This window comes from Vidua chalybeata, chromosome Z (assembly GCF_026979565.1).
Source record: "Vidua chalybeata isolate OUT-0048 chromosome Z, bVidCha1 merged haplotype, whole genome shotgun sequence".
In the NCBI taxonomy this organism is placed as follows: Eukaryota; Metazoa; Chordata; class Aves; order Passeriformes; family Viduidae; genus Vidua; species Vidua chalybeata.
Window position 1 is genome coordinate 65,796,656 of NC_071570.1, and position 20,109 is coordinate 65,816,764.

Consider the following 20,109-nt stretch of genomic DNA (forward strand, 5'->3'; position numbering starts at 1 on the left):
ACATCCAGGTAAATTATCATTTTGATATCTATTTTGCTGTGGGCACAGGAGCTAGCAAAAACATACGAGGGACTTTTCATTATTACCGCATCATGAAGAAAGTATTGAAAGCTCCATTTCACCCAGTGGCTGTTTTCTCAAAGGGGGAGAAGACTGGTGATGTCCATTTCAAACACCCTGAAGTGGGTTAAATGAAGGCATTCCTTCAAAAATGCTAAATCTACAATTCCTTAGCCCACCAGGACATATTTTAAATTAGTTTTCCCAAACTTTTCTGAAAGCTCTCAACATCAATAACAGCAGCCTAAGCACTGTAAACAAGATGTCTTTTCCATGCTGAACAGCTTAATAAAGAAGAAAAGTGAGAAAAAAAAGAATCAGAATCAGAAAAGCTGTGGGATATCAAGGCTGTCCCTGTCTCTGCGGGGACAACTCCTCATACCTGCTCCGAGTGCCTTGCAGCTTTGGCAAAACCTCTGGCTCAAGCCTTGAGCTTTGTCAGGCAGGCTCCTGGCTGATCTCAGCCCATGGTGCTCTGTCAGGTCTCCATCACCCTGTAGGATGAAGCACTTTCCCTGCTTTTTGTGCTGAGTGAATCCCTGCAGTTCCCTGTAGCCTCTGGTGAAATGCAGAGTTCTGCCTGAGGCACTGAGCTTCCCCAGGCCCATGAAAACCAGCCTCCCAAGATCCCACAGCCTGCTTGGAGAGCTTTGGCTTTGTCAGTGAGATAGGATGAAATATACCTTCTTGTGGTGGAAATATTAATTAAGTCACTGTTTCTGAAGTGTATTAGATGTTATGGTGTCTCTGTCTCTTCTTATCTGCAATATGGGCTATCTGGCCCTTCTCTCTACCCCAGGCAATATTTTATACAAACCTGGAGTGCAGAGTCTGCGCTGACATGTTACAGGATGAGCCAAGTGACTATCATTCAAATATTTATTTCATGAGAAGTAAGAACATTTTGCACTTTTCTCCAGAACTCTTTCAAAATCAGCTCATTTCTTCTTGTTGGAAGAGGGCCCATTGTTCATTTAACACTAAAGATAGAGCTTTGCTGTTTTCTTTTAAGTCAGCATTTGGAGGGTGGACAGCAGAGAGGGAGTTAAGCTTTATTATGCTACCTTGTCAAAAGGATACAACATTATGCAAAAGGAATGAAGTGGAACAAAAAAAAATTTGCTTTCTTTTCCATATGCTCTGTCTCACTGGCATACAGTTTTCAAATTACATTCCTCCTTTGCTTTGTCTGGTAGATTGGATTTCAGATGACTCTGTCAATTAAACAGCAAAAGCACCTTGCTGCCTCAGGAAGCAGTTTCCTCCTGCCCACAAAATATCTAAATTAATGGGGCAGAAGGGTGGTGCTGTTTGTCTGGTTTTAAATCTGTCTTAAAGAAGCATTTGAACAGCTTGCTGCCAGAGCCTGCAGCCCGGGATGAACAATATTCCCCCAGAGTGAAGGCAGGCAGTGTCAGTCCCACAGAGGGGCAGGAGGGGCACAGAGGCACAAAGGGATCTGCCCGAGCTGACACTGAGTGCAGCAGCAGGGACCAGGGCTCACAGCTTCCCTGGCTTCATTCTGGAGGCAGACAGAGAGGGACTGCGTGAGCTACCAAGAGAAAAGGGGACAGATGGTTGTTTTCCTCTGTGGCTTTGCAGGATAAACCAGGAAACACTGAGTGATGCCCCTCCTGATTTGTTTTTCTAACAACATGTCTCTACATCCCAGCTGCTCTTGGGATGCTGTGCAGTGAACTGCTGGAGCACAGATCTCATCAGGAGCAGCTGAGGGAGCTGGGAAGGGGCTCAGCCTGGAGAAAAGGAGGCTCAGGGGGGACCTTGTGGCTCTGCACAACTCCTGACAGGAGGGGACAGCCAGGGGAGGCTCTGCTCCAGGGAACAGGGACAGGAGGAGAGGAAATGGCCTCAGGCTGGGCCAGGGGAGGTTGAGATTGGATATTAGAGGAAATTTCTTCATTGAGAAGGCTATTAAGCATTGGAACAGGCTGTACAGGGAAGTGATGGAGTCGCCATCCTTGGAGAGATTTAAAGGATATGTAGATGTGGCACCTCAGGCTTGGCAGTGTTGGGTTAATGGTTGGATTTTATGATATTAAAAGGGGTTTTTTTTCAGTCTAAACAATTGTGTGATAGCCAATGAAGTGTTTATCTGTGTGTTTGTCATCCTTGAAAGTGGAATCCCTCATGGCTGGATGCAGCTTGCATGGTGCATGGGAAGGGACTCCAGGCATACTCACAGTGAAATCCAGAGCTGGGTGTGATTAACTTCCCTGCACCTCTGAGGAATAGTACTGGGAAATTGCTAACACTGTAAATTGTCTCAAACATGCACTTACTGAAGCCCTTAAATAGCGATTACTATATGTTAACTGAACACCCATCAACTGTAAAAACAGCAGTTATGTGGGTTTAATAGGTATATAAAGGAGAAAATCTCACCACCCTGCAATTAGCTCTAAATCACATTTAAAAAGTGTAACTTGTACACTTATTGCTTATTAATACATAAAACATGTACAGCATGTTAAAGCATTTAATTAACACATACATAACAGGCTAAAAGTTAAGTACCAAATTATCACTAAAATATTGTTGAGCTCCTCATTAGCTATGTGAAACCACCCCTCAGCAGGCAGGGCTTGTATTGTCCTGGGAATTAGGTGATTTCAGCTACTGTTCAGTGATTTTAGGTTGGGGACAGCGATACACTGCCCATTTCCCCTGGCTCCAGAATCACCTTACGACACAGGATATTCCTGAGAGAGCCAGAGAGCAGGGGAGGGGCAGTGGGAAGAGATGCTCCTGAGCATGGTCTAGAGCCCTCACCTCCAGGAGGCTGTGCTTAGAGATCTGGCCTGAAAATGAGGTGTGAGCAGCAATTCACACTGTGCTGGCCTCCATCAGGTCAGAGAAAAGGGTCCTGCATTAAACTCCTCATGCTGGAAGAGGAGATCAGTGCTGGATGACATCAGCAGGAGGGTTTGTGGCAGAGGCCAGGGGAGAGGGGAGCCAAAACTGGAGGGCAGGAGGCCCCCACCATCTCCAGAAGGGAAGTGAGGGACTGGATATTACAATGGGAGTCTGAAAAAGGAGGAAAAACAGGGTGAGGGCTGGCAGAGCAGGGGGTAGGACTTGCAGTCCGGATGGATTCTTGCTAGGGATCCCAGAGGGAGGAAAATAATATCTGATATGTGCCACTGGGAACGTCACCCAACCACACAGTCTGTTGACAGAAGGAAACCACAACACAGAATTACCCTTTGTTTAGTCTAAGTCAGCTGCCAGCGTGCACACACACCACATGAAAGGCAAAACCTGAACATGTTCCCAGAACATCTTCCTGAAAAAGCCATCTGCTGCTGCCCAAGCTAATGTTACCATCCTCCCCATCACAACGAGCTCTGGAAGCATAAACTCCATTTTCCAAGCCAGATAATATCCTCACCTCAGCTCCAAGCCTGCCAAGTGCAGCCCAGAGACCTGTAGGGTTTCCCTGCTTGCACAAGGAGGTGGTGAGGATGGGATACCCAAAAAGCCCGGATTCCATGGGGTAGGTCTGGAAGTGGTTGGTCAAACTGGAAGTCCAACAAGAGAGGGTCATCTCCTGGCCCCAGACACACAGATGGATGTTTGCTTCTTCCCAAAGTTGGTAGAAATGCCTCCCTTTCCTCAGAAGTGTTTTTTAACAGGCTCCAAGGAGGTTTGGAGATTTGTTCCCCCTCAGAAAAAGGGTATCCTCTCACTAAATTTGCTTAAGTTATTTGACAGTATTTGATTTGACTTGAAAATATTTGACAATATTGTAGTCATTACTCATCTAGATAGTAAAGCCTAATATATGGTACCCTGCCAGATTCAAAGATTAAAAAGAAAAAAGAATTAAAATAAACATTAAAAATAAAAATAATAATAAGAAAAATGTGTGCCTTTCATGCACAAAGGTATAACTTGGAGAAAATATTTAACTAAAATCCTTTCCACTTCTGAATGTCTTCAGGCTAAGGCCACAGACAAGGACCCAACTCACCAGAATTAATTTTTGGGTTATGATAGAATTCCTCAAAACCACATTCCCTCTTCTACCAGTTCCACATCTGTCAAAAAGGGATGTTAAACACTTTTTCTCCCCAATAGAAAGACACAACTTGTTTGTCATTTATATTGTACGACTTTTTGTAAAAGGTTTCTGCTCTCTTTCTACGACAGGAAACACTACAGAAATATTTGTGTGACATGATTTCTTTATGCTATTGTCATGCAGAATAGATTATTGTCTTATTCCATTTTTCTCATTCCATCCTCTAATGACTCTCTTTGAAAGAGTATTAGTGGCAGAGGATGAAATGCTAACAGACTTCTGCTCAAACTCTATCTACTGCTGGTGAAAAGAAACATTAGATTAAAAATAACTTAAATACTTCATGAACAACAAAAGCCTCTCTAGTGCAACTGATCCTCCATGAAAGGGACCTTGAAATGGTGATAGGAGATATTTATATGTAGTTCTAAGCCCTTGTCTCTTACTGGACTGTAAACAACAATTAAAATTTGAGGATTTTGAATGCAAGTTTGTACAACTCTTCCTGCTTTGAGAGACTCAAATATTATAGGTTTGGTGACTGTTATTCCTAACACAGTAAAGTTAATCAAGAGGGGACTATCACTACGTTTAAAATAAAAACATCTCAGCCTGAAATTGGAGACAACCTGGACTAACCACAACTGTGCTGGAAACCTGCTATTGAAGAGGAAAACAAGATTCCCCACTCACAGAGTCAGCTGAAGACAATCTGGAAAACTTGGTGCAGAGCAAAGCAGTCCAGCAATGAAACAGCTGTACTCACAGGTTGTTCAGGGACCATCAATTCAGATTTTCAAATTAGATGTGGATCTGAGCCACAAAATTTTGATCAGGATTCCGGTGAGTCTTTGGTCTGACCTACCATGGGACTGGGCCAGTGCTCACATCCTGATGTCTCCAAAGTTCTTGTTCAGTTTGGACCTGAGAGGATTCAACCCACACCCAACTCAAGCTCCAAAAGCTCAAACTCACCCTCTGCTTTGAGGTTGGTATGGAAAACTGTGTCAACATGGGCAGGACCTACAGATAACCCTAAAGAGAGAAAGAAACTAGGAAGCAAGCTTATAAAATCACTCTCTGCTCTTGTTTTCAGGTTAGACATTGGAAAAAAAAAAGAAGCAAAAAAGAAAAAAAAAAAGTATAATGGCAAGGTTTGAGATACTTTAGCTTGATAAAAAGGCAAACTACATTTGCGTGCATAAGAACCAGCCATGGAATGGAGTTCCTGGTATTTGCAGAAAATATGAATGAACACAGAATTAGTAAACTCTCACAAAGCAGAAACTCACCTGAGTACTGGAGAACAGCCCAGCTGCATTACACCCTTGATATTTCATTTACAGCATTTGCTGGTGTTCATTTCAGGGTGGAAGCTCTCTAAAATTTAATCTGGACATTTTAATTGAGAAATCTTGGAAACTTGTCTTGCTCAAGGTTCCAATTTTGCATGGAAAGTGAAGTGATCACCTCTTCCCTGAGCACTTTAACCACCTGTTAGCATAACATTTCTCCACTGCTGTCTGGTGAAGGGACATGATCATGCCTCTATTTGAATTCACAGTGTACAATCACAAAGTTTCCTCTCAAGGATCACACTGAGGAGAAGGTCTACCTGGTTTTGTTTTTTTTTTTTTCTCCACAGGCAAAAACCAGCTGAATTCTCTCCTTCTAAGGCTCTCTGAGAATGCAGAGTTCCTCCAGGAACACCCCACTGACTCAGCGACAGCACCCATTTGATATAAATTAATGTGAGGGGAAAAAACATCTCCTTGTCAGTTTTCCAATTAAATTACATGGAAAGAAATCTAGGTTACAGCATGAAACTGATAAATGTGAACTTTTAAATGGATTAAATAACAACATACATTTAATCTGATGTTAAGAATATAATTATACTCTTTTTGCTGCTATTCATTGAGTCATTTGCATGGGATATGATATCAATACCTGACCACCTGCCCTTCCTGCTTTTGGTTAACAGCACAGAAGCACAACCAGTTCCTCAGGGAGGGATCAGTCATATTTAAAGCTGTTGACCCCCAAAAATCCTTTTTCTGCCACTGAGCTGAAGAAACATAAGTCCTGTTTGCAGCACCTCAACCAACAACCACAATAATGTCTCCTTAAACAGCCCAACTCCTACCAGACAGATCCTGGCCAGTGTTTGCCACCTGGCTTCCAGAGCAATCCCGTGAGGGAAGGAGGAAGAGGAGCTTACAAGAGCAGCTGAGGAACAGGGGGAAGAAAATATAATTTTCTAACCTGTTTTTCTGGAGGGTATTCCTGTGCTATTAATAAGAAATACTCTGCAGCTGCAGCAAAACATCTCAAAGGCCTCGTGCCTTTCTGCAGGCAGTGTGTTTTGAGTGATGGATATTTATTTACCTATGAGAAACCAAACCCTTTCCACTCCTGAAGGACTATTTTTACTCAGATCACGTGGTTTCAACAATCACGTGCCCGAAGTCCTGAGGAGCCTAAGACAAGGAAAATATGGTTTTTTTCCTGGAAAAAATAAGAGGCCTAGTGCTATACAGAGCTTGCCTGCTAATTATCTGTTGGTTCTTACAGACAAAAACCACCTTCAATAGTTTAAAATTCCTTTAAGTGCAGCATCTCTGCTAGAAGCCTGCAGTGACTTCGGTCTAAATGATTCCACAAGGACTTGAAGCAATATTTGGCACAGTTGCTAAATACAGTTTTCTTCAGTTGCAGAGAAAAATTCAAATTTCAGTCCAACATTTTCAGCACGAGCTAAATTAATTTGAGGCATTGCTGGTGAATACCCTCCTCTCTCTAAATGCTGCTGAGAGCACAACAGAACAGCTGCAGGGAGACACATTTCACTTAGATTTGGAAGTCATGCATGTACATTTGGCTAGACTGAGCTAAGCTCTTCATTAACAGAAGTGTAAACTCCACAGAGAACTCAAGAAGCGAGCTGAGGCATATTTGCTGTTACACCCAATATTCAAAGAGAGAAATTATTTGAGAAGGAAAGCATGTCTCCTCCCATTCCAGCACCTGACTTCATTTTTTTCCCTAAGCATCCTAGTTGAAATTAATCACTTGCAATTCTTGACTGATTATTTTCTGAAAAATGCATTTTATGAACAATGTCAGAGTAATACAGCTCACACAACTAACTTTTAGGAAACATATCTTTTTGGGATATTAAAATAGCAAAAATTTTAACACAAAAGTATTTTACCTCTCAGTTCTCATCAGAAAAACTAGGTGTTCAGTCAAATCGAAAATTGAATTAGTAGCAAAAGTACTGTAACTTATGTAATCAGAACACGAATGTGAAAGAGGTAGGACTTCTGTGGATAAAGCTGTTGTCAGAATGGATTAAGGTGACACTTTCATTAGGGACAGATTATTCCCTTCCTGCTCGCTGTGGGATTTTCTTTGTTCTCCTTTGGGAGTCAAGACATTGAGCCAGAGAGGGAACACACCTGATCTGATCAATTTCTGCATTCTGCTGGAACAAAACAGATCTTAAATGCAGCAAAAGGAAAGTCAGTTGTGCTACCTGAGTCTTAGCTGCACACTCTGTTGCTACACAATACAATGCATTGCATGAGAATTTATTTTATTTTGCTTATTTTTGAGCCTTTTTTCTCACTTTTTGCAAGATGACAGAACTTTGCTTCAGATTCCTCCAGCTGTAAAAAGGGAGAACATGGGCTCAACCACAAGAGCAAAGCAAACCCAAAATCTCCCCACACTGACATCTTTTTGGGTGTTTCACTTGATTTGCAGTATATTGTATGAGTGCTGGAGAGAAGGGATTGTAGGACCCAAGCTGGAATGAATTAAATCTGAAATAGAGATCTGTATCTTCTCCTCTGTGATGATAATTTCCTACCCGTTAAGGGCCCTTGTGTGCTGTCCCTTGGTAGTGATGCCTATAAACCTAAAGAGAAAATCTGATAAAATCCACTTTGATTCTGCTAAGAAATCACTGTCTCAGTTGCATGTTATGCCACTGAGCATACATTTAAGTGGCTGGTTTTTTTCTCCTACCTTTAGATTTGCCTTTTGGTCAGAAATGATGAGACACAGGACAGCCATAAATGCTATTCAGAGAACAGCCGTGAGTCAGTGAACACATCCTCAAAGTAGCTCACACTTCACCGAAAACATGGGCTTGCAAAAAGAGACAAGCTGGAGAAGTCAAGGGTTTAGAGAACACCAAATATATAGGAATTGGGAAACAGGATCAGGAGGGAGATCTGGAGATCAAGAGTTTCAGCCTCTTGCCAAAAGAAGGATTATTGCTGATGCTAGACCAGGACAGTGGTGTTTGTGATCTCTCTGCTTTGGAGCCAGACAGCTGACTCTCATGGAGGGAAAGTCTTATGTTCTCAGAAAAATACTGAAGGAAGACTTCAGGGTGAGGAAGAGAGCAGAAACTTGGGCCAGCTTCCACTGAACTGAACACCAGCAGCTCTGCAGGGATGTTTCCTCCCAGCCTGGAGACTGACTTTTGCTGTGTTGGTTCACATGAAGATAAACAGGCCAGGAGTACCAAGATTTCACACCCACCTCCCAGAGAGTGGATTTTCTTCTGGAAACCCCACAGATCCAGACTTGTATGTGACGCTGCCAAGCTTCAGTGCTGCCCCTGAGTCACAGGACAACCTCAAAGGCTGAACTCTTCTCCAGGGAGGCTGGATGTTTGGAAGGGAGGGAGATATCAGCCTGATACTCCTATTCCCATAGCAACTCCTTCAAAACCTTTGCTCTGGGGTGGATAACAAAGGCAAGAGCTCTGCATGGGGAGCATTCAGGCACTGTACCTCCAGGCTGGAGGAAAATGCCAGCAGCCAAGATAGCAATAATGAGGCAAACATTTACTCAGACTTCATAAGCAAAGGGAGGACAATGAGCCTGGGAACACAGTGTGTGCAAAATCCCACTTGTCCCATGGCACAAACATCCCCTAGGAAGCCCAGGGCTCTCAGCTGAAAGAAAGGGACTTGCCCATCGAGGCAAAGGGGTAATAATGTGAGTAAAGGACCATTTTTAGTAACCATTCCCTTTGCTCCATCCCTCCCACTCCTGTGATTTCAGCTCAGCACAGGTGATCCAGGACATGAAGGGAACTTGAGGAAAGACAGGTGAGACTGTCACTATAGTGATAGGACAAGGGGGAGTGGGTTAAAATAAAAAAGAATGGGTTTAGATGAAATTTTAGGAAAAAGTTCATGGCTGTGAGGGTGGTGAGGCACAGTTTTCCCAGATAAGCTGTGACTGCCCCATCCCTCAAGGCCAAGTTGGACAGGGCTTGGAGCAATCTGGGATAGTGGAAAGTGTCCGTGCCCATGGCACGGGGTTGGAACAAAATGATCGCTAGGGTTCCTTCCAACCACAACCACTCTATGATTTTATGATCCAGTCACATCCAGACTGATACCTAAGGTTGGGAACATCAAATGCTTTGTTTCAAAATCACACAATCCTGACACTAAGCTGGGTGGGAAAATGCAGCTGCAGGAATCTAGAACTCACCCCAAGGTCTTCCATTATTACATCAGTGATGTAATTCTTATTAGTGATATATCACTGAGCAGCCTTTCCTCTTTTAATTTAGTGAAAGTGCAGGGCTAGAACACATAATGTGCAAATTACTTGTATGTCTTTCTGAATAAATGTTTCCAGGGATCCCTGAAAAAAGGTAGTATCTGACACTACCAAAATGCATCATTCCTACCTTTTCCCTGTCAACACAGGTAAAGAAAATAAGCATCTTAACAGGGAAATATAATATTTCTCTACTTTTTGACTCCTAGGGAAAAAGGCATGAGCATGTAAAGCTATCAGGTGATTAAAGGTTTCATGCTGTTTCAAAGCATACACATTCCTTTGAGATCCAGCTCCAGTACCAGCAAAAAGCTGCTTAAAGTGGGAGCAGGATCTGACTAAAATACAACCAGATAGGAAAAAAAAAAAAAACAAAAAACAAACAAACCCCCCCCCCAAAAAAAACCACAAAACAAGCAAACAAACAAAAAACACACACCAAAAAAGAAAAAAAAAAAAAAAAAAACCAACACCAAACCAACCCCAAACCAACAACCTTCTGACATTCTACCAACATGCATTTAAAAACCTGTATTTAGCAAAGGAAGGTTCTGTGACAACACCACGAGCAACACTTTGGGTTTTTGGAGGAGAATGAGGAAATACATCCAGCTCCAGATTTTTTTGGGTGAATGTCCACCTCCAGACAAGAACAGCCTCAGTGCTGGATTCAGCAGGTCATCAGATACTGGGGAATCCCAATATTGCAACAGCTCATGACAGGGCTGAGTTGGTAATCCAAATACCAGCCTGTCTCCATCTAGTTTGATCTTCCCATACAGACAAAATTTCCTCATTTCTATGTCTGGGTTAATGAGAAATCAGCAGAGCTTGGCAGTGTGCCCCTGACCTCTAATGTATGTTGGGCTGGGGCACATTGGAGGCTTTTTTGGGGGATGTTGTAGACCCTAGACCTCTGTGAGCTAAGGCAAGTCAGTCCCCATAACCTGCAAATCAAAAATTCCCTGTGAAAACGGGGGGAAAGGCTGCAGGACAGAAAAAAGAGGACTTTGCTCCCACTCAGAGCTGCCAAGTGCAAAACCAGTAACTTGCAGGGACCCATCTCCAGAGTAATATAAATATAAAAACCACACAAGACGAGTAAACACTCTTAAAAAGTTTTTATTAATTTTCATTGTTTTTTTTTTTTTAAAAAAAACAAACCCGTCAGTGCAACAGTTCAGTATCCCCTTCCTATCCCCCATCAGTAAGCAGTAATTTTAAAATCAGGAAATACCGAGTGCTGAAGCCAATGGGTTAGCATTTTGCTATTATTTCCTTCTGTCAAACTCTGAAAAAGTCCTCTGTATAAATTAAACAATGAAAAAAATGTTATTTTCAATTCTATGTCATTACAGTCAACAGAATCATAATAATGCACCTAAAATGTGTGTCCACAATATATCAGGTATACATTTTTCGGAAAAGAAAAAAAGGAAAAAAATATGACATTCTAAGCTTGTTAAAAGGATAATGGTCCCATATTTTTTTTATTACAGGTTAGCAAAACAAAATCCAATGGATTACAATATTTACATGTTATTTGAAAAATTAAGTAGTGATAAAAGCATGTCACAATCATTGTTTCTTTTTTTTTTTTTTTTTTTTTTTTTTCCTTTTTGGTAACCATTACAAACACCCAATCCAGGTATGGAACTGTTTAAATATATTTGAAATGAGGCCAATTAAAAAACAAATACAGACACAGAATGTGTATTTATACTTGTCCCTCCAATGTGTCTTTTCTATGATGTTCCCTCCCTATTAAAAAAAAAAAAGAAACAAAAAAAAACCACCAAAAACCAAACCAAACCAAACCAAACCAAAAAAAAAACAAAAAACCTCCAGAAAAATCGAAAGAATCCCCCTAACACACAATTGATGAATCCCCAAAAGCAAAACACCATGCTTCTCAAGTAGCACTTATTCCACAAATGCAACATTTTTGCCATCGCTTTTAAGTGAAGTTCTCCAGGACACAATTTCCTGGAGAGCTTCCTATTTTCCCCCCTCCCCCTCCCCCACATCCCCCCCCCAAAAAACAAAAAAAACTAACGAAGACACATGCATTTCTAAAACTAGGTTTCAGTCAAGTACTTTCTACTTTTTGGAAAGAAACTTTTTTTTCAGTTTTTTTTTTCTTTTCTCGTTTTTCTCTTTTTTTTTTTTATAATTTTAATTTTTTTTCCTCTTTTTTGTTCACAATCAGAACATACCATGGGCACCAGATCCTGTATTGGCCGCTCAGGCAAAATCCCCAAATTGAGTTTAAATAGGCTTTCTACCCAAGGAGTAGTTGCAGGATCAGCCACTTAAGGTATGCAGGTTCCTATCCATTCTACACTGCTCCCCTCATGCTAAAAAGCTAAGGAGGAGGGGAAAAAAAACTCAGCAACTCCATCCACTGAATCGAGTTAAAAGTAGTTCTCCAGGCTCAATGTCGTGTGTAACCATCTCACCTCCGCTTGCAAAAAGATGTGTTAACAGACACCCCTCCCTCCCACCACACCAAAACAGATCAAAACAGAACAGAAATACAAACAAAACAAAACAAAAAAAAAAAAACAAAAACCCACACACAAACCACAGACGGAATTAAAAAAAAAAAAAAAGGCAAAAAAAAAGAGGCAGCCAATCTCAATGAAAAGTTACAGTTGTGAGACTGATCGATGTTAATATGACAAACAACAGAACGGTTATGAGGACCCATGTGTTTGGCCCATGAGCTGCATAGCTGTGCTGTAAGTTTGGTTCTTTAGTCTTTTTTTTTTTTTAAGTTAAAACTTCTTTGTTATCTCCATATGTTTAAAATTAACGAGGACAACAACGACGACAACAGCAACAACAAAAAAAGGTTCTATTCACAAGATCTAGTCTCCTTTCCCTGTTCCCCACTCAAAAAGAAATACTCATTTCTACATGAGAAACTTAATTGTGCTGTATTTGTAACACCTCAGGCTGATAGAAAACAAAACGTGTGGCAAACAAAACCGCACAATCAGTCACATGAAATCTACCAAATACTAAAATTATAACTGAATACTAACAAACAGCTTACCTGGAATAAAGGATGACAATTCACAAACAGTTATCTAGGAATTAAAGTATCTCTCTCTTTTTTTTGTTTTTTTTTTTTACTAAAATAATTAAAAAAATCACAGTATTTTAAGAAATAAAACCCACACTGGGATTTTAAGCACAATTTGTTTTTCCTTTCTTTAAAACTTTTTTTTTTCTTCCTCCATTCACCACCTTGCCCAGCAGTCTCTCTACATTTAACCACAACAACAACAGGTAGTACTGACAAATGCAGAGATCTCCCTTGGTTAATTCTGAGGTACTAGGAAACAGGTGACTGTTTTAAGCAAAGCAGTTTCTGTTTTGTTTTTTTTTTTTTTCTGTTTTCCTTTTTTTTTCCTTGTGGTTTTTTTTTCCTTTTTTTTTTCTCTTTTTTTTTTTTTCTTTTCTAAAGCAGTTGCTTTCAGTCTGGAAAAGCGTTACGTATTAAAACTAGAAAAACGCACACAAACTTGTGCGTCCAAAAGTTGTCCCCCTACCACTTCTTCCACGCTCACGACGCTTCCACTCATAAAACAATCGAAGTCTCCACTGCAAAGCACGATGTGAAATGTAGGAAAAACACGGGGAGTTGCTTCATTAGTCCAAAGATGAACGTAACTTCCCATTGTCAGATCCAGGAGGAAAACAAAGATGCAGTGATGTAATGGTGCCACTTATTCCATCACTTAAATAACTAATATACACACACTCACACAGGTACCAGTGCTTTGAAAATAGATCATTCAGTCCTAAAAGCAGCTTTATTTCTTCCTTCTGCCCTCCCAGCCCGCCCCGCCCCGCTCATCACTGTTCAAGTACTGTCGATTAGAACCACACCAAACACTTATTCGTTTTTGGCCTCCGGGGTGTCTAGGAGAGGCTGGTCAGCAGCCACCATGCTGACGGTTGTTTCCCCGCCGTGGGAGTAGTCCACCACCATGGTCTCGATGCCTTCCTTCTCTTCCGGCAGCGTGCTGGCTGTTTCCTCCACGTCCTCCTTGGGGTGGCTGTCCTCGCTGCTCCTCTGCTTGCTCTCGTTCAGCGCCCTGCGGGAAGCACAGACGGTCGGGCACGGGGCACAGCAAAGCCAGCCCGTGCCTGTTACACGGGGGACAGCAGCTGACCACTCTCCAAAAAGGCAGCCACACCACGCCACCGGCTCCAGAAGAGAGACGGAGGAATGAAGTTGCTGGTGGGACATTCTAGCCCTGAAACCGAATATTTCTTTGCTCTGCGCTGGGACAGATTTGGGATCAGAAGGGAGGACTCAAACTGTGACACTTGGAGTTTATTCCCATCTCCCCAGTCCCTTGTAAACAAGACTTAGGAGGCACCAAGCAAAGGCAAAGGAAAGGAGTGCTTTTCCCAAAGAGTTAATAAAATTCAAGAAAACTTTTCAAAGGTTGCAGCATTTCGAGTACTTATGATTAGACTTACATTCTCTTAACGGTAAGAGAAATTATTTTTTCTTATCCCATTGCAGTTAATGCACAATATTGTATTCAGATGCTTCCCACATGTCAGTAGCCTTGAGTGAAATCTACTCTTTGAACAAACTCTGGCTAGAAAAGAGGTCTCTGCTACCAATGAGATCTACATCAAAGGAAGGAAACGGATTGCTCCAGAGATTCCTATCTGTGATGTGTATCATCCCACAGTGTGCAAACTGGCGTAGAGAGGAACATTTTTTTAAAAAATCAACAGCACACTTAGAGGAAGTTAATCCTGGCCAAGAGGCATTCACCTAGGGACAACCTTAAGTTTTAGAATCACAGTTAAACCCTGCAGTTTACAGCCACCCTGGGCAGCAGAGTCATTCGATGACTATCCAAAGACAAATTTGGTCTTCACAGGACTGTGTTTGCATTTACTGCAGCTTTTTGGGAGGGCAAGGATGGGGTGGGGGGAATACACAGAGATTTACTGACACCTTTGGCTGCTTGGCAAGGGAACACAAAACAACTTACATGCCATGCCTCAGCACGTGACGCTCCCACTCAGAGCCCTCGGTGAAGGACCGGCCGCAGAACTCACACGGAAAGCGTTTCTCTGGAGCACTGCTGTCAGGAAACACCATGGGATCTGGAAAAAGACAGCACAGCCCATGAGCTCAGAAATGCCAGGCAAGAAGGGACCATAGTGATCCTACTCCAGTCCTCTCTGCTGCACCTCTCATTCCAGAGAAGCAAAAGGACTTTCTTGTCAAATAACTGGGAAAATGCAGTTGCTGAAAAGAAAAGTGACACTGCAAGTGACACATCCCACCCTAGGTCTTAAAGCATCTCAGCAAGTAAGGGTAACAAGTTGCTAGTCCCTACTCCTCTATTTCAACAAGTGGAATTTAAATTCTAAACCAAAACTGCAAAGCTTAGGACTGAAGTGGCTTGAAAGCAAAATCAAAATCCCCACCCAAGTCCATCTATAATTTTGGAACTGGTAGTACAAATTTTAGGCAACACAGGGATTTAATATGTGATTCTTGTAATAGATCATGAAGCCTCACAGATTAAGTCCTGCAACCTAACTGCATAGGTGTTTCATGCTCATCCTAATCTTTTATACAAAGTGCTTGGGGCCTCATTTGCAGGAGTGTCAAGCACCTTTTAAGTCACTGGCAGCTCAGGGAATGACATTCCTGAAAGCCAAGCTCCATGTGAACACAGCCTGCTCTGACAAAAGATTCTCACAAATTAAGAAGATCACCGCACAAGCCATTGAAAATAATTGCATGAACTATCTCACTTGATTCTTTTGCTGGAAATGAGACAGCACCATCTGCTCAGAGCATTAATTCCTTAGCAGGGATTATCTTAAGCAAGAAATCAACAGAATGTCTTTCTGACTCCTCCTGAACTACATAATAAAAGAAAAGGGATTTTGCTTAATTTTGGTTCTAATCTCTGCTCACTTGATTTCTTCACTCTCAGACTTACTCTGTTCAGGATCAGTCTGTGAACTCAAAATTGCTCACACATTCCCTATTACCCACACCTAAGTCCTGCAAATGCATTTTTCTGACACACTTCTCACTAGTTAACCCTTACTTCAGTTTTATATGGAATGGTTCTTGACACAATTTTTTGGCCTTTTCCTGTGAAAGGAAAAAAAAAATCCACTTTGTATTTCTTATTGTTGGGGGCTTATTTATTATGTGGTTAAACATTATAAAGCTGCTGTGTTGGGGAACACCAGAATGCAAACAGCAAGTGCCATCAGCTCAGTTTACATCTGGATTTTTGATACCTTAAGTATGGCACAAATGTATAAACACACTTCAACACACAGACTAGTTCATGACACAGAGATAAATATTTTTAGAGGGTAATAGTTGTGGAGGCAAATGCTGCTGATGTTCCATATAGGAATATAGCTATGGATGGGGCTTGGAGCAACCTGGGATAGTGGAAGGTGACCCTGCCCATGGCAGGGGGTGGGACTAGATGCTATTTAAAGGGCTCTTCCAACCCAAGCCACTCCATAATTTATACCTGTAGTTCCCAGGAAGTTTAACAAGTGTTACTCTAGTAAATCCACCACCTCTTCAGACAACACTATCTTGTTCATCCTACTCCCCTGTAAGTTTTGTCTCTAGGGATGTGAATTTGGGCTGCTTCCCTGGAGGATTATCAGAAGGGTACTGGGTACTGCAGAGGAGAAGTGACAGACCACACACACGCCCAACCTCTCTGTGGTTTTGCTCTGCCACACATGTAAACACTCATGGACATTTAATTTTTGCCCATTATGGAAAAAACACCTCTTGATCTACTGAGACCAAGACATAAAGATCAGTAACAGCCTCCCTGAGACACAGTTCTACCTGGGAAAGCTGTTCTTGGCATGGTCTGTGCCAGAGACTTCATTTTTCCCCACACATCTCCTTTTATACTATATCCTTTACCAGAAGTAAATGACTCCCTTCCTTTCCCATCCAAGAATGCAGTTCAGCTCTGCCTGTCCACATGGACAATGGCCTTTGTTTGGTCCAGCAGCCCATTTGAAGAAGCCACAAGTTCTGATTTGCACCTTCAGTACTGCACAGAGCAGCTCAAGTCAAAGTGGTGAATCCAGGGAAGAAATCCTGACTCTCCCAAAGTCACAGACGTCAGACAGATACTTGGAGCACACAGAGGCACTCTCAGCAAATCCCACTTCCTGCTAACACCACAAAAGCTAGAATTGCCAGATGCACCCCAGCAGCACCCAGGATTGCACAATTTGATGTGGTTTGAAAGCTGTGACAGCATTAGCCACTGTGACAGGCTCTGTTTGAAACCACAGGTCTGGCTCTCTGCTACCCGGGCAAACCATTTCTGTGTCAGAAGCATCTTCTGAAAATGCCTAGGGAGATGCCAGTGTGCAACTTAGCATCCTTCAGCTCCTGTCTCACTGGGACATTTTTCAAAAATCTTGCACCTTAAGAGTGATAATTCGCACAACTTACCCTAGAAAAACGCAATCAATACAACTGGATCTTTTCTAATATCCTTGTTGTAGTAGGCATAAGCGTTTTCTGCATTTTCTACCTAGTTTACTATAATCTATTACAAATGGTTAAGAGGTTGAAAAGGACAAAAAACCTCAATAAAACCAACAGTGAAATATCAACCCTACAGGCCATAGAAGAAAGAAATGTTGCAAACCAAACCTGAAAATACGCCTGATTTTTTTAGGCTGATCATCCAAACAAGCATGCAGAAATCATTTTAGCCAGTCACAGATTAAAGAAAACAGAGACAGAGGTGAAAAAAAAAAAGTACAGAATCATCAAAATGCTGCCTTGCTTAACTCTGAAACACGAGGATAACACATCTATTAATCCTTGCATGTGTAATACTCCAGCATGGAAGGTGATGTTTTTATACTTCCAGGGTGTAACCTAAAGCCAATCTAAACAATGAATTTCACCTTGGGCTGCCCCCCTGGCACATTCACAGGGATTTGTGAGGCTTGGCAGAGAGCATTTTCTTCTCCTTGGTCCAAGCACCACAGCCTCCAAGGTCACCTCAGCACCTGTGCCTGTGTGTAATGTTAAGGTAATTCTCACAAGGACAGCCTGACTCCTCACCCCCTGCTAGCTGTGGGTCTAGACACGACATTAATCAGCCTGCTGCATCTGCAGCTGAGGTGAGCTGGTGCTTTAGTCAAATCATGACACAATTGTTGTTCCAGCCCTGAAGCCGAGAGGGTGGGAGCTGTCCCCGAGGAATGCTGAACTCTGAGATGCATGGGGAACTGATGCCCCTCCTCTGATTTTTCTGCTGCTCTACCTCTAAAACCTTGTGCAAGGTATTTTTCATTAAAACATAAATGGTTTCCTATCCAATTGGCTTATGTTCTCATTTAAGTTAAAAGCCATCACTAGCTGCTGCTGATAAGCACAAACTGAATTCTCGCTGCAGGGACACAAAATAAAATCCAAGATGCTGGGGTCTTGCTATTAAAAGGTAAGAAGCATGATCTGTACCCCTCTAGTTCTGTAAACTACCTGTGAATCCAGAAATGGGAATTTTTCAATGCCTGAAAACATGTGTGGTTTTGTTTTTTTTTTTTTTTTTTTTTTGTTTTTTTTTTTTTGGGTTTTTTTTTTGTGAAAAGCTCTTGAGTGAGTTTGAAAGCTAAAAAAACAGGAGGAAAATGTTCACTGAACATCTGAACATGGTGGTGATACCTTTAGCTGAAGTACAGAGAACTTGGCAAAGTGGAGTTGTCAGCATCAAGAATTGGGTGGCCTGTTCTTCAAACCATGACGGGACTAAAGATATTAAAGAGTTGTTTCATTATATGATGCATTGTTGCACCAGACAGAACACAGTTACACCAGATATTGAAATAACTTGCCTTTCATGGAAGAAGGTTTTTGGAAAGGAAACCCTTCATTTAATTATGAGAGAACTTACTTGTTCTCTGCTGATCTAAATTCAACCAAACCAAAAGTATGCGGCCTAGCTCTGCTGAAGCCAGTGGGATTATTCTTTGATACAAACCTAGGCACATATTTAAATATAAAATGGTACAGACAGGTGGGCATGGATGTACCCTGGCTCTGGAGCTGCCAACTGCAGCAAATGCAAAAAGGACTGACTGTCTGACAAAAATTGCTGGGCAGAGAGGTAAATAACAGCCCGTAAAGCAGCCTTCATCCCCCACTTGGACAATGCCACTTGGACAAAGCTGGAAACTGGTTACCAAAACACAAAAAATCTGACAGGCCACCAGAATACACTTACTTAGGTTTCCAAGCCCTTATAGATGCTATCTGAACAGGCACATTAGTCACAGATGCTATCTGTGCTTTCTCATAGTGTGTATTCTCTCTGAACAGACAAAGAAACTTGTAAGGAGGATTAGAAATACAAGATTCCCACAGGAGCTGTGTCTTCAGGAAATTCAGTAACATTCTGTTACTATTTCTGCAGAATTTGTGCTGTCCACTCAACAGCTGAACTGCCATGGTTGGACTGGTGAGGCAGGTTGCAGTGCCCCAAAAAAATCCAACAAGAACCCCCCCAACACATCAAAGAGCTGCACTGACCTCTCTCTTGAGCCTTGGGGCTTAACTCTTCTTCTTTTTCTTCTTCATCACTGCTAGAGCTCTCTGTTTTCCCTTTCATTTGTTCCAACTGGTCCAAGTTAACCCGTCCAACCAGCTCAAAATTACGACTCACCTTTGAAAGAAACACTTCTGTTAGCACTCAGCACAATCACCGACCAGCCAGGAAAGTGGCCACAAATGCAAAACAAAACCGAGTACACCCCCAAAGCCTGCTCAGCTTGTGGTGACATGCAGTCCCCATAATCAAATTAACATTCATTTATTTCCAGGGGCAATGATTCTTCCACCACTGTTTAATCTGCATTTCTCATTTCTGTTTTTTGGTAATTAATGAGATTGGGTAAACCCCCTTCATTCCTTCATCCAAGAAATGCAAAACATCAAGTCATATCCTCATTTTTATGGCATTATTCAACTGCTGTGATCAAACACTGCTACCACACATCCACGCTGAGGGGAAACTCTCTGTGACAGGTTCATTCAGCTTTATTCATGAAAGGATGGTTCTTTTTTTCACTAAGCACATGGCTGCTGTGTGGCTAATACAATCTCATTCATTAATAACAGATTAATTTTCATTACGCCCTGGCTGCAAAGTGCTTTGCAAACTGATATGCAGACTATAATGGGAACACTTCATCCAGCAGTCGAATTCAGCTAACCCTGGGGTGAAATGCACCAGCTACTTAACAGCTCACAGCAGCAGTATGAAAGGAGCAGCTCAGGGCACAGGAGTCAGGAACTGTTCCACATCCAAGAGGAACAGCAGAGCAGCAGCCCAGATTTACAGTGGAGGCGG

At 42.0% G+C, this 20,109-nt stretch overlaps 1 protein-coding gene across 6 annotated transcripts in view; it reads right to left on the minus strand.

Moving 5' to 3' along the window:
* Positions 1-12,440: 12,440 nt before the first annotated feature.
* Positions 12,441-20,109, minus strand: part of ZNF462 (zinc finger protein 462) — an 88,394-nt gene continuing 80,725 nt past the window's right edge. For 5 of the 6 annotated variants that reach the window (XM_053931883.1, XM_053931886.1, XM_053931885.1 and 2 more), the window contains 4 exons: positions 19,290-19,422; positions 18,426-18,509; positions 14,722-14,836; positions 12,441-13,800 (listed from right to left, as the gene is read on the minus strand). In XM_053931883.1, the coding sequence (XP_053787858.1) occupies positions 13,599-13,800; positions 14,722-14,836; positions 18,426-18,509; positions 19,290-19,422 (534 nt within the window). In that variant the 3' untranslated portion in view covers positions 12,441-13,598. The remainder of the gene's footprint in view (positions 13,801-14,721; positions 14,837-18,425; positions 18,510-19,289; positions 19,423-20,109) is intronic. The other variant, XM_053931884.1, reaches the window with a different exon arrangement.